The sequence below is a fragment of the Pimephales promelas genome, chromosome 17, assembly GCF_988280905.1.
Source record: "Pimephales promelas chromosome 17, fPimPro1.hap1.1, whole genome shotgun sequence".
Classification (NCBI taxonomy): domain Eukaryota; kingdom Metazoa; phylum Chordata; class Actinopteri; order Cypriniformes; family Leuciscidae; genus Pimephales; species Pimephales promelas.
Window position 1 is genome coordinate 23,851,673 of NC_142785.1, and position 19,575 is coordinate 23,871,247.

The window sequence follows — 19,575 nt, forward strand, 5'->3', positions numbered from 1 at the left end:
ACAGAACAGAGATATTTGCTTTCATGTCAGGGATAACAGGCTCAAATCAGATCAGCCTCTGAAAAAAGGTTGGCTACATTTCAGGATAGGTAAACCAGTTTTCTTGCCTCCACAGTTCTGAGAGTAATAGGGGCTTCTCTGAAATGCAAATAAAATGGTTCTTCAATACATTACATTGTCTTGGTGATCAGAAAGGAGAATACTTAATTCAAGTGTTTGGGGGGACATAATATATCTACACGTTATCATTTATTTTACCGATTAAGCCAATAGATACAGTAGACTAACTAGTTATACACCTAAAGGACATGCAGTATTTAAATTTATCCATTTTTGTAAATATTTTGTGGAGTAGTTGCTCACAGCAATGAGCCCTTGCGAGAGCCACCAAATGATTGATTTTGTGAAAGCTGTGAAATGAGCTTATCATATTCATAGGCGCTGGAATGATTCATGGACTTCTGAATATTCAAGTGTTTTATTTTTCCATTCATCTTTAAAATACAATGAGGATTAATGATATGCACTGAGGGATGAATGAATCTGTTTTTTTTTCTCAGTTACAGTGAGATGATTCCTGTGTAATCAGTCTGTAGAATTCCTGCGTGACAATCTCTTACTCGCTTCAAGATAAAAAATAGCTCTGAAACTAAATTCCTAAACACAATTCAAAAATGCCCAGAATAATCTAAATGAGCAGCTTCAGTTCAAATCCATCCCTAAAAACAGACGCTAATATGAATGGAGTTAGTTACACGTGTGACCAAAGAATCAAAACACAGAGGTATTACACAGGAATCAATTAGTTAAAAACAATTCAACATTTTTTTTTCCACAAACATTGTAAAAGACATGATTATTTCTCATCACCGTCATGTACAGCGGGTGGCCCTAAAATACCTATTGACCTTTAATATCCTTTATTAAAACCGGCAAAAAATACAAACAAAAACATTGAAGTACTGTAGCTACATGAAGAGAAAAAGAGCAATTCACATTAGATTCACATATTCAAGTCCATCTAAAGCAAACAAGTAGTGAGTAGGTTGCTGTACACTTTTTTGCTGTTGCCACAGAGAGGAGGAAACATCTCCCAGATTTCCTGTTTTACTCACGGAGGGCTCAGACTCAGTCCTAGTGGTGGGTTAATCAGATTCAGAAGATCCAGTGGTGTGGTGAATAGAAACCTGTTTTGAGAAAGCCCATTGTTTGAGGACACAGTACTTGAGTGCATGAACAGTCTAAATCCACTCTCACGTGCTGGTCTCCTCAAAATTTTCTCCCTTGGTGGACATTCACAATATGTGAAACTTAAGTATACAAAAGTTCATTATAAAGAGATGAAGCGTTACTGCAAAGTAATGAGTCACTGCTCATTTAAATCTGTACCGTTGCAAAACGACAATAAAAATAAAGAAGACAATCGGCTTTTCTAGGGTTCCCTAGAATTTCCTTAACAATACTATACACCCGTTGCAATGCGGCCTTCTGGCGGAAATTCTCCTGGTTCATCAGGTCAGTGAGGCACGATTTCATCCCTCACCTAAAGACCGACTTTCTCTCTGTGATTTAAAAATGACGCTTGGTTTCTCCCAAACCAGCTGGCTCCTCTATATTATGGAGCGTTACACTGCATCTAACGGTCAGCAATATTTCAAGACACGAAGACACGCTTCATGTGACACACAACCCACAAACTGTTTAAAGTTTTCAAGCATAGTGTGAATGGTCCATGCAAAGTCTTCACAAGAAGAGCATAAGTATGAAATGTGCGAAATCTATCTATCTATCTATCTAATTTGACGGATTTGATCCATTCCTAACGTGAGTTTACCAAGCATGAGGCTACCAGCAGCAGAACGTCATTAGCTTACACAACAGATAGCTTCCACGCCAAATGGCAAACATTTCTATAGTCCTTCTCTTGAAATAAAAATTCAAAATAGCTACAAATTGAGCAAAAACGTAAGTCTGGTTTGCGAGCATACAAATAGGTGAGCTGTTCGACCCGTACACGAATTCGGCGACCATCCCTAGACTACTAGAACGCTGCTTCTGACTTAGCAAGACACTCTGGTCCAAATGTACAAACCATGCTAGAGGCACATCTGTGCTTGGTGTGAAGCAGATGGGAGACTATTGGAGAGGCCCTCAACATTCGGAAGGCCTTGAGGAGACCGAAATGACTGTAAGGGAAAGGAGTTGGGTGAATCAAAAAGTCACCTGTTGATTGGATTCGGATGGAGTCGAACTGATAAAGTGATGCTTGAGTTGGAGCAGGTGGTGATGGCAAGGTCATTCAAAACGGATCGAGATCTATTTATGATGTTCAAATGACGAGGAGAGATGAAGTGTCTGTGGAGTGGAATCGAGGGCGCTCTGTCACCTAAATAATCCCCACACATGGGGCCGCTCTAGGCCGCCGTCTGCCTGAAGCAGCACAAGAGAGGAGGTCGCTCTGGTAAAGGACAGCCCACCGAGGCCGCAGACGATTCAAACACAGGTGCCCTGGTGAGTGGGAGGCAGAGCTTTGCGGTTCTTGAAGCCTTGGCTTTTCTCTTTGAAGTCCATGGGCTTCTGCTGGGACATGTCGATAAGAGCGCTGGCAATGGCTATACCTGCAGACAACACACAACAAAGCAAGCCGAGGGTCAGAGAGGAGAAGCACATGCTCACCGAGATGTTTCAAAAGCGAAAAAGGATCATTTACATGTCAAAGCAAAGTTATTTAAAAAAGGGACAATGGTAACTTGAAGCTATCTCTTTCAAAAGAACAAATATCAGCTCGTTCATTTTCAAAGACAGGTTCCTGACTATTCATGCATAAAGAAAAAATTGCACTCATGCCTCGGAAGACTCAGAAGCCGCTCCTTGTCCGATGTCAAGGTCGTCGGTTTCAAGAAGCATCCGTTTCTCAAATTCCGTGACCATTTTTCTCTCATTCTAGGATGGGGGTTTGAAGTTAACCCGACTCCCAGCTCCCTACGTTTTGTGCCAGGATTCCGTCACAGACTGCTGTGGTCAAAACCATGGCTGTTACCCCGAAGCCATTTTTCAAAGCAGCATCTCACAAATCATCCTACAAACACAACAGCCACTTCTGTGCTAGTCTGGCACTGCTCCATCCCTGCTATTGAAGCAATACAATTATCGGAGGGGAACAATTCATTACTTCAGACAGGCCAGGGCAAAAGGAATTGAATTCAGAACATTGGTGAAAAGCTGGAGCTTCAAGCATTCAGGCGAAGACGATTTACATCCAAGCACAACCTGAGCCTCAGACAGTTACACACTGCCCTACATCGATTTATTACCCATAACACCTGGCCTGCAGGGAGGAATGTGCAAGCTACACGTCTGTCAACAGAACAGTCCCCGGGATTGAAGAGCGTAGTGTACGCCTACTACAGTCGCTCGATATGCATGAACTTGCTACTTACCATTCAGGTAAAAAAAGGACTGGGTAAGAGCCAGTAATGGTGGGTCAGCATTGTTTGACAATAAAGGCTACTAGATTTTATTTTTAAACTGGGTCAGATCATGAGGATTTTGGGATAAAAGTTAGCTTATGCTGTGCTGAAGCTGAGCTGAAAAAATGGCTTGTTCAGAAATGGTCGTACTTCAAAGCTGCAGTCCGTAGCTTTTTTGGGGGGTTAAAAATATCCAAAATACATACTTAAGAAATGCATAACCAGCCAGTGTTCAAAACTATCTGCTTGCCTTAGCTCGATTCAAAACGGTAAGCTTATAATAATATTTTTAATTCTAGCATGTCTTTGCGTCATTACGTCACATCTGTACACATGTCTTGGCTAGTATAAGCTATATTGCGTGCGAGTATGCTGGAGGTGGAGATTTATAGCTTTTTCTCACAGCAGTTGATATAATTAAACTTATCAATTTGATGGCGGATCCATAAAGGTTCAAACGACAATCACCAGAAGACTTCGTTCAGACTTCGGAGTGGCTACAAAAAAAAAGACCGCAACCAAACCCATGCGAAAACAAAGGATACACATCGGAAGGACATTACATGTAGTCACGCAATGCTGACGTTGTTAACATTAACAATTTGAGAACAAAGTATAATTTGCATGGTTTTGCGTGATATGATAACTTATAAGCGATTATTAGATTTAATCAGTGCGATTTGCTGCAGTCAGAACCAGAACAAAAGTGGATTTCTTACAAATTCAGATGACATTTTCCGGTGAAAATTCTTATGTTGGTCACACTTCCAAAATCTTTAATGCCAGTATCCACATCGGAGCGGTGACTGACAGCCTCACACTCTCCTCAAACATTGTGTTCATCCATGCTGCGCCATGTCGAGGATGTTGATGTACAACTCACGTTAAGTTGATAATTCCGCAAATGACTGCAATTGCAGTTTTCAAACAGAGATGGCGACAAAGAGGAAAAACGCTGGACTGCAGCTTTAAAAAAAACACACTCATTCACCAACAATGGGCAATCTGAAACATGACACAAAACAAAACAAAAAACATGTATATATATATATATATATATATATCTTTAAGAATATTAAGTAATGACCGCCCACATTTAATCATCAGCAATGCTCACTGGGTAATCTTAAACTTGGCTCAGCCAGGTTTGAAAAAGGAATACAATTAAATAAAATACCACCAGCACATATCTCCACATTTTTGCACTACATCACATAGAAAGAAATATTCCATATTAAATAAGGTCAGATATGTATGTTTTCCCACTGAAAGAATAGGAGGTCTTATTTGATCACACATGTATATAATGAACAAAAATTCAGTTGAATTTGTTAGCCAGGAGTGAAATGAGTAAGACCTTCGGAACCTTAAAACCTGCTAGCGGAGTTCATTATCATGTCCAAGCACTACAGTAGGTTGAGTGGGCGGCTGTTTTAGAGAGAGAAAAAAAGCTTTTTTCAGGATCATACTAACATCACACAAGGTAGACATGCAGACAGAGCAGGGTGACAGCTGACAAAAGCAGCCTTCTCTGCGCCAAACTCCTACATCAGTCAAACACAGATTGGTCTGCTCTGTGAAGGTGATGCACCCCTTTATCCTAGCAGGCAAACACCTACACATCCACCCTGCTGTGGAACTTCCAAAAAGACAAACTAAACAAAGCTTTTTGATGACAAAGTGACATCTGTGCACAAAGCTCCTGTGCTTCTCTCCAAAAATAATCTTTGTTGATTCAGAACAGTCTCACCACATTTTCCCCTTCAGTCTCTCTCTCTTTTAATTTCCCTCTATCTGATGTACCTCTTTCCAAAAGTGTTCATGAAATTTCAAAAGCCCAGCAAGCAGCCACTCTAAATTTTTCAGAGCCATGAAGTTACATGATAGATCCAACTGTCCTCAGATATCACCAAAAATTCTTTTTTTTTTGTATATCAGTTGTTTTTATGTACTGGTATTTGTTCCCCCTGTTTGTGCTTGTCAAACAAAAGATGAGCTATTAGAGAAGCTTTACTGAAACAAAAGTTTTTTTTTCTTCTTCTTCAGAGGAGTCAAGTTCCTGGGGATACAGTCAAGCTTAAAGGGACAAGGTCCCATAAAACAGCATGTTGACTGACAGGCCTGCTGAGAAAGGAAAGCGGTAAGAGTTTTTTTGTTTTGTTTTTTTCTCAACCCAACCTTCTCACTCTGTAGCTCTTAAAGCCAGAAAGGGGTCTATGAGACAGACCTCAAGTTGACATGGCTTTTAAAGCACTGCCGTCTAAACATGAGCACATGACGTTATACGTCAGAACAAGCACTCAGAAAAGGTGCTGCCAGTTGAAGGTGAATGACAAAGGGGCTGTTTACACCTGGCCACTTCACTTCTCTTGTTTTCTCAGATAGGATAGCTATCTGATTTATCAAAACGATACCATTTACACCTGGTCACATAAATGTGTTTTTGCAAAACGGATATAAATCCGATCTTCAACTCCCGCGCTATATACAGATTTAATGGAGTGCATGCCACTGAAAGCAACAGATATGAGCTGCATTTTATTGATCATCAGCTAAAATTTCAAAATCAACCAGAGCAATAAGAGAGAGCGGCAACAGCCCTGGTAAGATCATTTCATTTCTTTACTTTTAATGAAGATTGTGTGTTAACCGTCTGCTACTTACTTTCACTTTGATTTGCGATAGTTTGCACGTTGGCTTGATGAATAGATGCTCAGCTGCTCCTCTGCGGTAATGCGTGTTACAGTAGCGTTGTCATATCTGACTATAACATGATAAATAACACGCTCTCACATGTTTATTTTTTTAGCATTTTTGGGTGGAATAAAATTGACATATGTGGTTTCAACAACCAGATGCATTTACACAAGTCCAGTTTCGTCTGGAATGCAGCCGAGACCAGCTCCGTCTCGAATGCGTTTCGGAGGGCATTTACACCAGGTCTTTTCACGATCAGATAGCTATCCGACCACAGAAAACGCATGAAGTGGCCAGGTGTAAACAGCCCCAAAGACTGGGGGGAAAAACTGGAACTGGACACCATCATTACTGTATTGATTATTTTTTGTTTTACATTTGTAGTAGAGGTGTTCACGGGAACATGAAAATCATTTGTCTCAAAGTCAGGGACACTGAGAGGTACAATGTCTACACAGATTTTCTTGGTCCAATAAGCTGTATCAGACTATAGACAGGACAGGAGACATTCAGACTGGGGTTAGCCATAGTGGTGTAAGAGGATATGACCGGCAGTCACAGACAAACTTACATCAGACCGCCAGGGGAACAATGGAGAACGTTCTCTGAATTCCTGCATGTAAATAATTCTCACATGGGGAATGGACCAGAATGCAACATAAGCGTGCAGTGGACATGATAATTCGGTGTGACACATTAACGGAGAAGCTGCCTGCCCTGTACCATGTCAGGGTTTTAAATTTCAGTCAAAAGTTATGCTAGGACTAAAATTACCAGGAGGACAACATAAGTGCAAAAGAACATGCATATATATATATGCATGTTCTTTTGCACTTATGTTGTCCTCCTGGTAATTTTAGCAATCCAATGTCTATACTAATATATATATATATATATATATATATATATATATATATATATATTAGTATAGACATTGGATATTTGAGCATGTTAATTTCCTAAATTTGTACATTTAGACTGAATCAGTACATTATAAACCACATCAAACCATAGGATCAAGGGTCTTAGTATATAATATAATAATAGTACATAGCAAACCCATAATACAGCGAAGGAGAAGAACCACATAGCAACTATATATTTTTTCTAACAGGGTAGTAAAGGTTTAGATGGCTAATATGAGCTGTTACTGTGGCTGAGCTGGTTAAAGCGTAAAGCCTTTTTTAAACTTGAGTGGCAAAAAATGACATGATTGTAACAGTGTGAGCGCCATATAAATGTCTCATTCTAAGGTAATAAAAACATTATGGTTTATTAAATAAGTTCTTTATACACCACTGAAAACATAGTTATGAATGTTTTTTGTGAACACATTGCACCTTTAAAGCTTATACAGTTGATAAATGAATGCATTCTCTAAAAATCAAACCCCCAATCATTACCTTGGGGTTGCTAGCCCAATGCTCTGCAGTGTGAGCTTCAGGAAGACTACATGTAAAACAAGTACTTGTAAAGTGGGGACACGTTTTTAAAATACTGACCTGACTGGCCGGGTGGAGGTACACCAGAAGCTCCTCGTGGGAGACACAAAAGCACTGTGAGCACTGCTGCTTTACCCCCAGAACAGGGTTCCACGGCCACTGGCTTGGGCGGACCCTGTGGAGAGATCAGAGGAGAGGAAATGTGTCATTTATAGCAAGCCGCCTCCTCAACACATCACCATTAGTCACAAATGTCACAGTACTCTATGCGAGATGACATTGTAGGATGTCTCTCGCACGTCAAAAATTCACATCGTGATCATCTCAGTAACAAATCACCTCCCCTGAAACTCAAAGACTCAAAGCAAGACACTTTCAAAGTTCACATCACGCACGCACACGCAGAGAAAATGTGACATTTGAGGTTGTCGACTTCCAACTCGGGTCGTGTTGTAGCACCCGCTCTCTGTTCCTATAAATGCTCCTCTGTATAGAAGTATGCATCAGCAGGTCTCTGATTTAGCATAGTGGAACGGGAGGAAAAAGCCACAGGCAATCGCAGTGATTTTAAAATGTCATCTTTTATCTCACATTACAGATTATTCAGCTAAAATGCAGAGGATTGGTGCACTCAGATGCATAACGCTTTTCTAAAAGGACTTGTTGATTGTTTTAAGTGTTTTAATGACAAAGGGAGTCATAAATGTCTCTGTCATTGAATACAAATGTTTTGTGTATGGGGTATTGTCTTTTAAGATTCCTTCAGCTCATTAATACACTCTCATCTCTGGCCGTCCAACACAAACTGACTCAGCTTTAGAATGGCTTTATTCATCATTTAAAGAGAGTGCCTCTTCAAAAGCTCTTCCAAGAGCTTGCTGCAAGATCACAGACTTTGGCAACCAATGGCTCTCCACAAAATAATGCTTTAATATCTTAGCCCAGTTGCCAAAATGAGATGCCAACTAATATTTTCTGCCAAGAACGGTCCTCATGGAGCCTATAATCGGAATTAAACGCCAGACGTCAAACCAACAAAGTTATTCTAAGGTACCTTTCTCTAAAGCAGGAATGGTTAATACAAACCTGGCTCTTTCCCACCTCAGTATAATTATGACAATTATTGAAGCATACAGCAGAAATTTAAATGAGCTTTATGTGGCTTTGGATAAATCTTCAGATCATTAAAATGTTTTTTTTTTGTTTTTGTTTTTTGTCCTATTGCTTCACATCACACAACCAAACAGACCATACAGATCTATTTTCCAGTTTAAAAGCACAGGCAGTCTAGGACATCGCACAAGATTTGTCAACACAGAAAATATTTCATCACTAGATCGATATTTTTTTGTTTGTTTATTGAAAGTGTGGTTTATGTCAACTGAGTGTGTGGAAAGGCAATGTTATTTTAGCTTAATTCACAACCAGTGGTAGTTCAGAAACAGAAATAAAAAAACTTTGCTATTCCACCTTTTACCATCACGTATTCTCACGCAAAGATATTCAGTCAACTCAATTCATTATTGCGCGATGAAGGAGAGAGATATGAGGCGCCACGTAGGATTTAAATCGAAAGGCGAAAGTAATGATTATGCATGAAACATTTGAATTGTTGATAAAGTTGATAAATTGATAAAGTTGATGATGCAGACATCGCCATCTTCTCTGTAGTAAATGTGCCTATAGAGAGAAATGCTTTACGTATATTGTGAGTATTTGCATGCGTATAAGTTTATATGCATTCATTACTAACATAATATGTATTTTTTTTACAACACGTGTATTTATATGGAACATCCAATAGTATACATGTATATGTGAGTAATTTATAGGTGTATATGCACGTGTGTTATGCATGTATTGTAAGCGAAGTTTGATTTAAATCCAATGTGGAGCCTCACAGAGAGAGCAAGACAGTTTGAAGACGGTGAGATCGGGGATTTCACTCTCTCTGCTCATTCTCTCAGTTAAATAAGCGCAGCAGTCAGTCATCTACATCACTCACCCGTCAAATAAGGCTTTAGTGGGACATAAAATATGCCTTAATAAGGCTGATAGAACACAGCGCGCACCACACTCACATCTACACACACGTCAAATACACAGGAATGATTATCGGCCTCTATTTTGACATCGGAACGATACCAATGTGTAAAAAATGTATCATATCGGTGGCCGATATATCGTGCACCACTAGTACTAGTAATTTTTTTAAGTAAAAAAAAATTAGAATGAAGTGCAAAAATGTCCCTTTTAATAAAATAATAGAAAATCTGTTCAGTTCTAAAATGAAAGAATTCCCATCACTCTCTCATTTTGTGAGAGGACTCATGGAACATGATGGCACAGGCATGGAGGGGCTTTTGAAAGGTCAAATTAAGCCTGCGCTGAAAGTGATGTCCATCAAGCCCGGCAGACAGGGGCTGTTATCAGTGCAATATCCGTCTCTTTGAGAGGAAAAGAGGCCACTTGTGCTGCACTTAAAAAGTTCAAAGCCATTGTTTCTGAGTGACAGGGGGTGGCAAGGGGTGTCTAGCTTCCCTTCTAGCTCCCTCATTCTTGCGTGTGCAGAATACCACTGTTTTTTCTCTCCCCCCTTACACTGCATGCTAATTCTTAATCAAAATCAGTCTGTAAAGAAATATCCTTCCCTCATGGCCAGCCCATGGCATTGGCAAATGCTAGGAGTGATTGTTTTTATTTATTATTATTATTATTATTTTACTACTATTTTAAAACAATTAATTCGAAAAACTACCAATAACACAATAAAGAAAAACAACTCCACAAAAACTTAACTAAGTCCCCCGCTGCGGTCCGACGCATCAATCTTCCCCCGCCCAGCGAGTGCTTGAAGTGCATCAGAAAAGAGCGGGCACGATTAGTTTACTGTTTGTAATTTGTTGTGTAGCGTCGCACCTCGCCGCTTCCAAAGTAGACAGCTTTGCTTTCGTTTAAGGGCGCTTAATACACTCAAGCACTCCCGTAGAAACAACCCTGGCAGCTCGCACCAGGTCTAGCAAGACACGGTGAAAGTTACCTCATTGTGACGGATTGGCGAATTGTCATGACACATTTAAATTAGCATTATAGCCTGCGATAGATACAGTGCCAAAAAGAAAAGAAGAGGATACAAGGGGATGAAGACAGAGGTAAAGTGATGTAATGAATGAACAGTTTATCTAATTGAATAATAGTGAGATACTATAATTTAATGGCAGTTAATTTTACCTTAAAACTTTATGCTAACAGCCGTTCTAAATTCTTCAGAGCCCCCAGACAATGCGATTTGTAACAATGTCAGTTTTTTTTAGACGCATTTACTATCACTTTTTATTATGCAATATTTTACTATACAGGTGTGCAGTTTTGAGGGGGATATAATACAAACTTTTATTTATTTGCCTAAATTATTAAATGATATTTATAGTCTACAGGTTTATTAAAAGTATCAATGTTTTATGTAAAATTCACATTAAAGAAGACGATTTGCAGTTTCATTCATGTTGAAAACATGAAACATGACATAATTTAGTGGAACAACTCCCAAACAAACACTTTTGCTAGTGCTCAATGAATAGTTTGTGCATGAATGACATTTGGACGATGACATCACTGTTTTATCCAGAGCAGCTATATATAAATTACAAATTATTATTTTTTACAACAAAATAAATTATCACTGAAAATACTTAAGATGGATTATGACACTATTTTCTTCTAGATCTGCTGTACAGGAGAAGCAAATGTTGCATTAGTTTCCTGTTATCACTGTATAGCTGCCTTGTAATAACCTGTATTGTAGGCTAAAAAGCGCTATATAATGCTAGATGTAATGCTCTTGCTATATATATATATATATATATATATATATATACACATACATATATACACATACATATATACACACACACATACATCTTGCCTTGGGCAGCAAATTGGTCAGAGCCGGCCCTGCCTTCCCTTGCTAAAGACCTACTTGTATCTTTAGGACAAGGCTGAGTTCACAGCATGGAGTAAAGAGAAACCATAAAGAATGGATGTCAATACAAGTATTTGTTCTGCTAGCCAGACTATCGGGGTCTGGTCTCTAATCCACCACACTGCACCCTATTTATCATTTGACAGACAGCACAAACAACACAAACAGTAACTGCTAATGGTTTGACAGTGGCCTCAAGACTCTTAGTCTGCCCATCATACACAAATGCATCCTCTTGCTTTTGAATGAGACAGCAAACCTAATTATTTCAGGCAAAACACACCAATCAAGTGATTCAAGCTAAAAATCACATGAAATTACACATCTCCATTTTCATCCCTACACTTAAGTATCCATTTCTGGCCACTGCTATTGTCTGAGCTTGGTAGTTATGCATTATATAAAGATCCATTTTAATTTCACACCCAAACATTACAATAGACTTTTGCTCAAAGGGGTGACTACCTTCTTACACATCAAAGTACTTTGAAAATGATGCTTTTCACTGTCATTTAAGTTAGAAAGCCTTGTAACACATGACTAATTTTAATGTCCCCCCCCCCCCCCCCTTGGGTCTTTTAACCCTTTCCCTGTCATAGACATAATTTTCCATATTTATGACACAACGCTTCCCAGCCATTGACAGAATTTTCCCTGGGTGTGTCTCAATCTGTTCCATAGTTTAGTAGTCAGGGCACTGCTCAAGACTGTCTCAAATCGCAAAACTGTTTCAGTGCATTGAAATGTTTGCTTCCTAAAAAGTCCCACAATGCACCATGAAAACCAGGGAGTCTTGAAGCTCACAATGTCCCCCTACTGAAGAATCTGAAGAGCGAAACAAATCACATGAACCAACTTATCTAGTTAACCCTCTGAAGTCTAGAGTGTTTTTGGGGTCCTTGAGATGTTTTGAGATGCCCCGACATTTGTGCTTTTTTCAGTTGCTTATAATCATATTAATGGCACAGGTGAGATTACTCTCTATTTAGCAGAAACAGGGCTACCATAATATGTGAGCAACATGTATGTACATGTTTGTATTTTTGAGAGAATTTTGTCTATGCGTGGTTATTGAAAAAAAATCTAAAAATGAAGGTTTCTGAAATAAGGCCACAAAACACATACTAAATATGCATCAACACTACTTTTAACTAATAGGTGATGTGACCTAGAGTTTTTTCTTCACGATAATCTGAAAATCATCCTGCATAATCTTTCACATAAAACTGTGAATTGGGTTATATTGTGAAAAACATTTATAATCAAAATGAAAGACAAAAAACATTTTTAGTCATAGCTGGAAACAAATCCTGGTCAAATAGGTTATAAAGTTTCGGGTCAATACAATTTTTTTTATAATTTTCTTCAGCAAGGACACATTAAATTGATTCACAGTTCCCACTAACATATTGAGCAGCACAACTGTTCTTGAGTACCAAATTCTTGAGCACCAAATCAGCACACTATAATGTTTTCTGATGGATAAATCCAGAAAAATTAATGTACATGAAATACTTGCCCATTTTGTCTCAGGAGAAAACAAGACAGGCTATAAAAAAACATGAACTAGCTAATAAACAGATGTCATACAGCCCTGCTGATTTACAACTAATTGAGGGCCAACTCCATCCTATCACATGCATTGACTCCATCACATACATTGACTAACCTGATGAAATTAGCTCAGCGCCACAGTAATTAGACACTGAGTCATTTTATGGGCCTTGTCTTCAGGTCTCACCAACATGTTGCTTTATCCAATGGATATTTCATTCATTTCTTTCCACCTTGTATCATCTTAATGTGACCAACTGGTGAATATCTGGTATTGTTTATGACCACATTCAAAACCTCATTTCATATTTTTGTAATCTTTATTCCACCCATCTTTAATTTCCTCTGTTGTGTTCATCTCTATATGCATTAAAAATAGGTATCATAATACTTCTACTGCTGAAGATGAAGCTGATAAACTGCTGCAGCTGTGGAAATGTTTTGCAAACCAAGTCATAAAGGAAGACGACAATCCTCTGATAAGTTTCTCTTGCTTTTAACAGACGGCGAAGAATCTCATTTGCATGGCTAATCGGAGCATTTGCAGTGACAGGGAGCATGAGCGCTGGTCTGTAGATAAGAGCTCACTATTGAGCACTCTCAAACACAAGAACGGCTACATACACAGTATAATTGAAATGGCCCTCTCTTGTTGCCTGGTGACAGCCTCCATCCATCATACTCTGCAACTGTTAACGGGCCCATATGTTGTGAGCTGGCCATGGTGGCGGAGCAGCATCTGTGTCATCTGCACCGTTTTAAATCGGCTGGCCTCACACTGGATTCATAATGCACTTCTGCTGACCTCGACGCACAAGAATTTTTTCTTCATGTCCAGTTGAGCCCAACTTAGACCATCTCAGCCTAACGTAAGGGTGTAAATATTAATCGATTCGTATCGATCCATTGATTATACAGCCGGCGATCTGATACATTGATGCGTCCACAAGAGTATCGATTAATGTGTTCACCTGTCTATTTTCAGCATCAGCTCCGACTTATGCGTACAACCTATTCCTAAGCTGCGGGTGGCGCTAACCGCATATCGTCTTCTACTTCACACCGCTTCAAATTATACTTATGTTTCACACTCTATCTGTTCACACACATTGTTGAGTCTGACTTTCAAGAGCGATGGAACCGTCAGAGCAAGCTGGCATGAAAGTGAGATGTTACACACTTCAGTGGCTGTCAAGTCATGGGTGTGGAAGTATTTTGGCTTCAGGAAAACAGATGGAGCAGTGGTAAGAGATGTTGCCGTTTGCAGAGAAGACTGCTATAGTGTAACATACACATTATGTGAATAGAATACTGTGGCGAGCAGGACACAGCAAACGTGAGAGAACGGCGCGAGTGTAAATAAACGTCACCTGTGAGACGCACTGGTCTCGCATCTCTCACGGAAGAGCGGAAGCATAAAAAGAGGAGCGATGACGCTGAAGATCGAGAGACCGGTGAGTCTCACAGGTGACGTTCATTAACTCATTAAGCAATTCTCTCACGTCGGCCGCGTGCTGCTCGCCACAAATGCTGTTTCTATATTCTCAATAAAAGGCACTTTTTTTTTTTTTTGATTTATTTGAAACTTAATAGATATCATGTAAAAAATATCTAGTATTGAATCGAGGGGAAATTCTGAAGTATTGGAAATAATCGAATCGTTGGCTTAAGAAATCGGTATCGTATCGAATTGTCATTAAAGGCCAATTTATACTTCTGCGTCGAGGGTACGCCGTAGTGTACGGCGTTGGCTTCGCACGTAGGTGACGCCGTCGTGAGCATTTATACTTCTGCGTTCAGGTATTGGTTGCTCTGCAGTACTGCTCCGAAACGCTAGTTGGCGGCGGAGGGTTTTAATGTTCCACTGTGTTTAGATTCCTCGCGGCTAGGTTACTACAAGCAATAGCGACTGAAAGAGAGTGGATCATGTTGGAGTTGGAGCTTATTGGGGTGGGAAAACAGTTCATTTTAGTGAAATTACTAAAACTGAAAGGCAGAAATGAGAGAAGATGTCAGAGGAGATGGTACGTGTGGAAATGCGTGAGAAGGTACGTGCGGAAATGCGTAGGAGGAAATGCGATGCTACCAAGCCGACCAATCACCGATCTTGCGGTCCGCGTCGTCGCGACGTGTAGTTACATTTTTGAGGAGGTGCGCGTCAGGCAACGCGGAAGGGTACGCGGTATGGGACGCGTCTGTGCGTATGCTACGCCGTACCTACTGCGCGCACCCTACGCAGAAGTATAAATTGGCCTTAAGGCTCCGATTTACACCCTTAGCCATACGCACAGACAGAGCAGTCTTAACACGACCTGTAGCAGACACAAACTGACCCTGTTGAGATTCCAGAGCGCAGCATTTCCTGTCATCATATATCTAACTAAAAATGCTACGGTGAAAATCTGTTAATTGGTTAACTGTAATATGGAGGAAAAACTGAAATAAATATAAATGAGGACATAAATGGGACATTTCATGAAATTTTACTGTAAAATACCGTTAAATTTAGTTTTTTGAAGTCAAAAAGAACAAGTCCTCTTATAATTTAAAGTTAAAAAAAAAACAACAAAAAAAAACAGGTAAATTTACATTCCAAGAATTAATTTTGTGACACTTTACAATTGATGGTTTTTCACCGAAATAACATTTTAGTTTTGTACATTACAGTTCTGTGTAATATCTGTGTTATATCTGTTATACCGACGCTATGATATCTATGATATCTACAGACAGAAGCATAGCTACAGACACACATTACTGTGCTGAACCGTCTGGGTTGTCCTCTTTTTTATTAGCAGGTTATGCTAAACAATTCAACAGCACCAGATGCTGTCTCATTAACCTTTATAGAACAGAATTGCTCTCATTTCCCTCCTTTCACCTTCAGCTGCTGCCAGATCCTAGCAAAGTGGGGCCAACATCTGGATCTGCCTCAATAGACTCCAAGAAGTGTCAATGTTGATCACTGAACACATGATGAAAGCTGAGGAAGAACAACGTGAGGGGACACATATGCTATAACACTAAACCTAAATATATGTTTAAGGATTTCATATTAAGTCGTCCCATAAGATAGAAATAATAAACTGAAACATTTGTAGTGTGGCATGTAAAAGAACATCTCAGAAAGCCACTGTGGACAAAACTGCAGAGAATGTTACTGAGCTTTTGTTTTGAGTTTCATTGAAATATTCCCTAGCTAATTTTGAATACACACTTGAAAAGCTATTGCAATCAAAGCTTTGAAGGAAAGTTAAAACAGGCAGCTCTGAAAGGTGGCGGGCCTGCTCATAACGGGTCTCTTGAGACTCTGTTTGTGGCAACTGCTTGGGAGATTTGCGCTGGTCGAAATTAAGCCTTCGAGAGGCTGAGAAGAGAACAACAGAAATCCGGTATCAAAGGGTATCTCCCCTTCTACTACAAAGGTGACAGAACTTAAAAAGTGATGAGAAACAACAGCCTTTTAAAAAATGAACAGCATGTTGCAAACTCTTACCATACAATATGCTATAAGAAAAACAAAATACTGCATATGCGGTTGGTAGAGCTGGGCGATTTTTTAATAAAAAACTCGATTTACGATTTGTATGTTAAACACAACCTACGTAATACAGACAACTTCACTATAAAGAAAAAATAACAAATCCAAAAAATATATAATCATGATCTATGACAAAAATTATATTATAAACTAGATTAGTGGATAATTCAGCAGTAAAATTTAGTTTAGAAAAATCACAAGTGCACAATAATTGTGTAAAATCTGAACATTTACTGAAAAAAAAAATTAGTGGGGATCAAATAAGAGCACTAAATCTTGTAAAATGTTACACATTGCTCTTTGTATTGTTGGAAAATACATTCATGAAAAACAAAATAACAAAAATGAAGATCAATTATTATATAGCCTAGTCTACTATATAATTGAGACATGTTTTAAATGTATAGCACAGCTGTTGAGATACATATGATAGATAGGACAGAACAAGAAAGGCTATTAATAATCTTTCATTGCGCAAAAGTAGGCCTATATGATTATGAAAGGCTCAATACAGTGCAGCACACAGCGCTTATGCACATCCCGAGCCCTGAATGATGCGCTTGAAGCCACACAGAGTCACAGCGCGTCGAGCCTGCATCGAAAAGTCCAAAGCACAAAGGAAATAATACTGATGCGTAGTGTATTATACAGTATCTATCTATGCAATAGTTTATTGAGCCTTTTATTTTAACAGTTTTAAATTTCTGTTACTGTCCACGTGAAGAACAATTATAGCGCTCCGACTCTACTCTAGAGTTGCGATTTAACAGACACCCGGTAGAAAGTAATATGATTTAGTTAGAGCAATAAAGTCCAGCAATATACAGTTGTTTTATGTGAAACCATAGACATAGATCAAGTATAATAATAGTAACATCTTAGAGAGAGTTTCAATAGTAACATCTTAGAGAGAGTTTCGTGTTGACTGTTGTCCCCAAACTGCTGAACACTGAAACACACTAAATAATTGTTCCAAACTTAATGATTAGCCGGCAAAAAAAATAGACGATTAGTCGATTAATCGTTCTATTAATCGATTATCAAAATAATCATTTGTTGCAGCCCTACTGACGAGGGGGACAAAAAAATAGAAAAAAAAAAATCGATTTTTTGAAAATATTAATCGATTTGACCAACCAACTCGATTTTTAAATCGAATAGTTTTTTTCCCCAGCCCTAGCAGTTACTGTACGATGTGAAGTCAAAATGTTGACTATTAAAACAAATTCTGTTCACAAAAACTTCTTCTCTCAACAGCTGGCTTTTACTGGAATTAAGTGGCTCTTTTCACAACGCTGATGTCCCTGTAAATGAGAGCCATATGCTGATAAGAGTGAAGCTGAAGTAAGTTTGTTTAAAAAGATCTATGTTGAACAGCGTTCAGCTGGAGGATTGACGAGTATGTTGTTTTCTGCTCTCTTCATTTGTGGCGTGTCCTCCCACAGCCCATAATGCTCACTGAGCACCACTCCACTCTACACTAATGGATTCTGGAGAGGCACATCAAGTGCTGCTGGACGTGAGTTTTCAACGTCTCTGCTTTGCAGCAGGTACATCTGCGCTCACAGGTCTGTGCGCGTGTCTGTTGTGTAACAACCATGAATCCCGATGCTCTTAAATTAGAGCTGTCAAACTGCAAACAGTTTCTGCCTGGCACTGCTTATTACTTAGATTCTAAACCTCGTTAAGTTGATTTTACAGGTTAGGTACATACACAAATACATATAAATATGTAATATTTATGTGATATAAATATGTAATATCATATAAATATGTTATATATACTGTATACATATATAATATGTATATACAAAGTATATATATATATATATATACATATATATATATATATATATATATATATATATTAACGCAAGACTCTTATCGGGCGATAAAAAAAAATATATAGCTGTTAATCTATTCTCAAATTTGGGTAGGGAGCTGGGTCTATACTACACAAGCTATAATGACTTTCACCTTGATATTTTAGCACAGGTGTATACCTAGCCGAATTGCACTGTACCAATGTAAGACCAATATATTGAAACGTCTGTTTATCTATACTCCCTTAAAGGGTTAGTTCACTCAAAAATGAAAATTCTGTCAGTATTTACTCTCCCTCTTGTTGTTCTTGTTGTTCCAACCCCGTAGACCTTCGTTCATCTTCGGAACACAAATTAAGATATTTTTTATGAAATCTGACAGCTGGATCACTCCTGCATACTAGCCCATAGGCTTCTTGAGGGATTGAAACTTGCCGACCTCAAAAAGTTATTAAAGACATCGTTAAAATAGTCCAAGTGACTACAGTGGCTCAATCTTAAGTTTATCAAACGACGAGAACACTTTTTTTGCGCAAAAACAAACAAAAATAATGACTTTATTTCAACTATTCATTTACTTCTCTCTCTACCTCGAGTCAGGTTACTAGTTTAATAACGTAAGCTTCTGTTATTGTACATCACACGCATCACGCACATGACCAGCGTTGGCCAATAGTGAGCCTACGTGTGACGTAGCTCTATGCAATCACACTATGTTAACTGACTAGAGGCCCACAGAGAAGGAAGTGAATAGTTGAAATAAAGTCGTTATTTTTGTTTGTTTTTGCGCACATAAAGTCTTCTCATTGATTGATAAAGTTAAGATTGAGCCACTGAAGTCACTTGGACTATTTTAACGATGTCTTTAATAACTTTATGAGGCCGGCAAGTTTCAATTCCTCAAGAAGCCTATGGACTAGTATGGAGGAGTGATCCAGCTCAGATTTCATCAAAAATATCTTAATTTGCGTTCCGAAGATGAACGAAGGTCTTACGGGGTTGGAACAACATGAGGGTGAGTAAATACTGACAGAATTTTCATTTTTGGGTGAACCATCCCTTTAAT

At 38.8% G+C, this 19,575-nt stretch overlaps 1 protein-coding gene across 1 annotated transcript in view; it reads right to left on the reverse strand.

Annotated features, from left to right (window-relative positions):
• Window positions 1–459: 459 nt before the first annotated feature.
• atrnl1b (attractin like 1b) overlaps window positions 460–19,575 on the reverse strand; it is a 101,399-nt gene continuing 82,283 nt past the window's right edge. The window contains exons 28-29 of the mRNA XM_039664951.2: window positions 7,670–7,784; window positions 460–2,618 (exon numbers count right to left, since the gene is read on the reverse strand). Coding sequence (XP_039520885.2) covers window positions 2,494–2,618; window positions 7,670–7,784 — 240 coding nt within the window. The 3' untranslated portion in view covers window positions 460–2,493. The remainder of the gene's footprint in view (window positions 2,619–7,669; window positions 7,785–19,575) is intronic.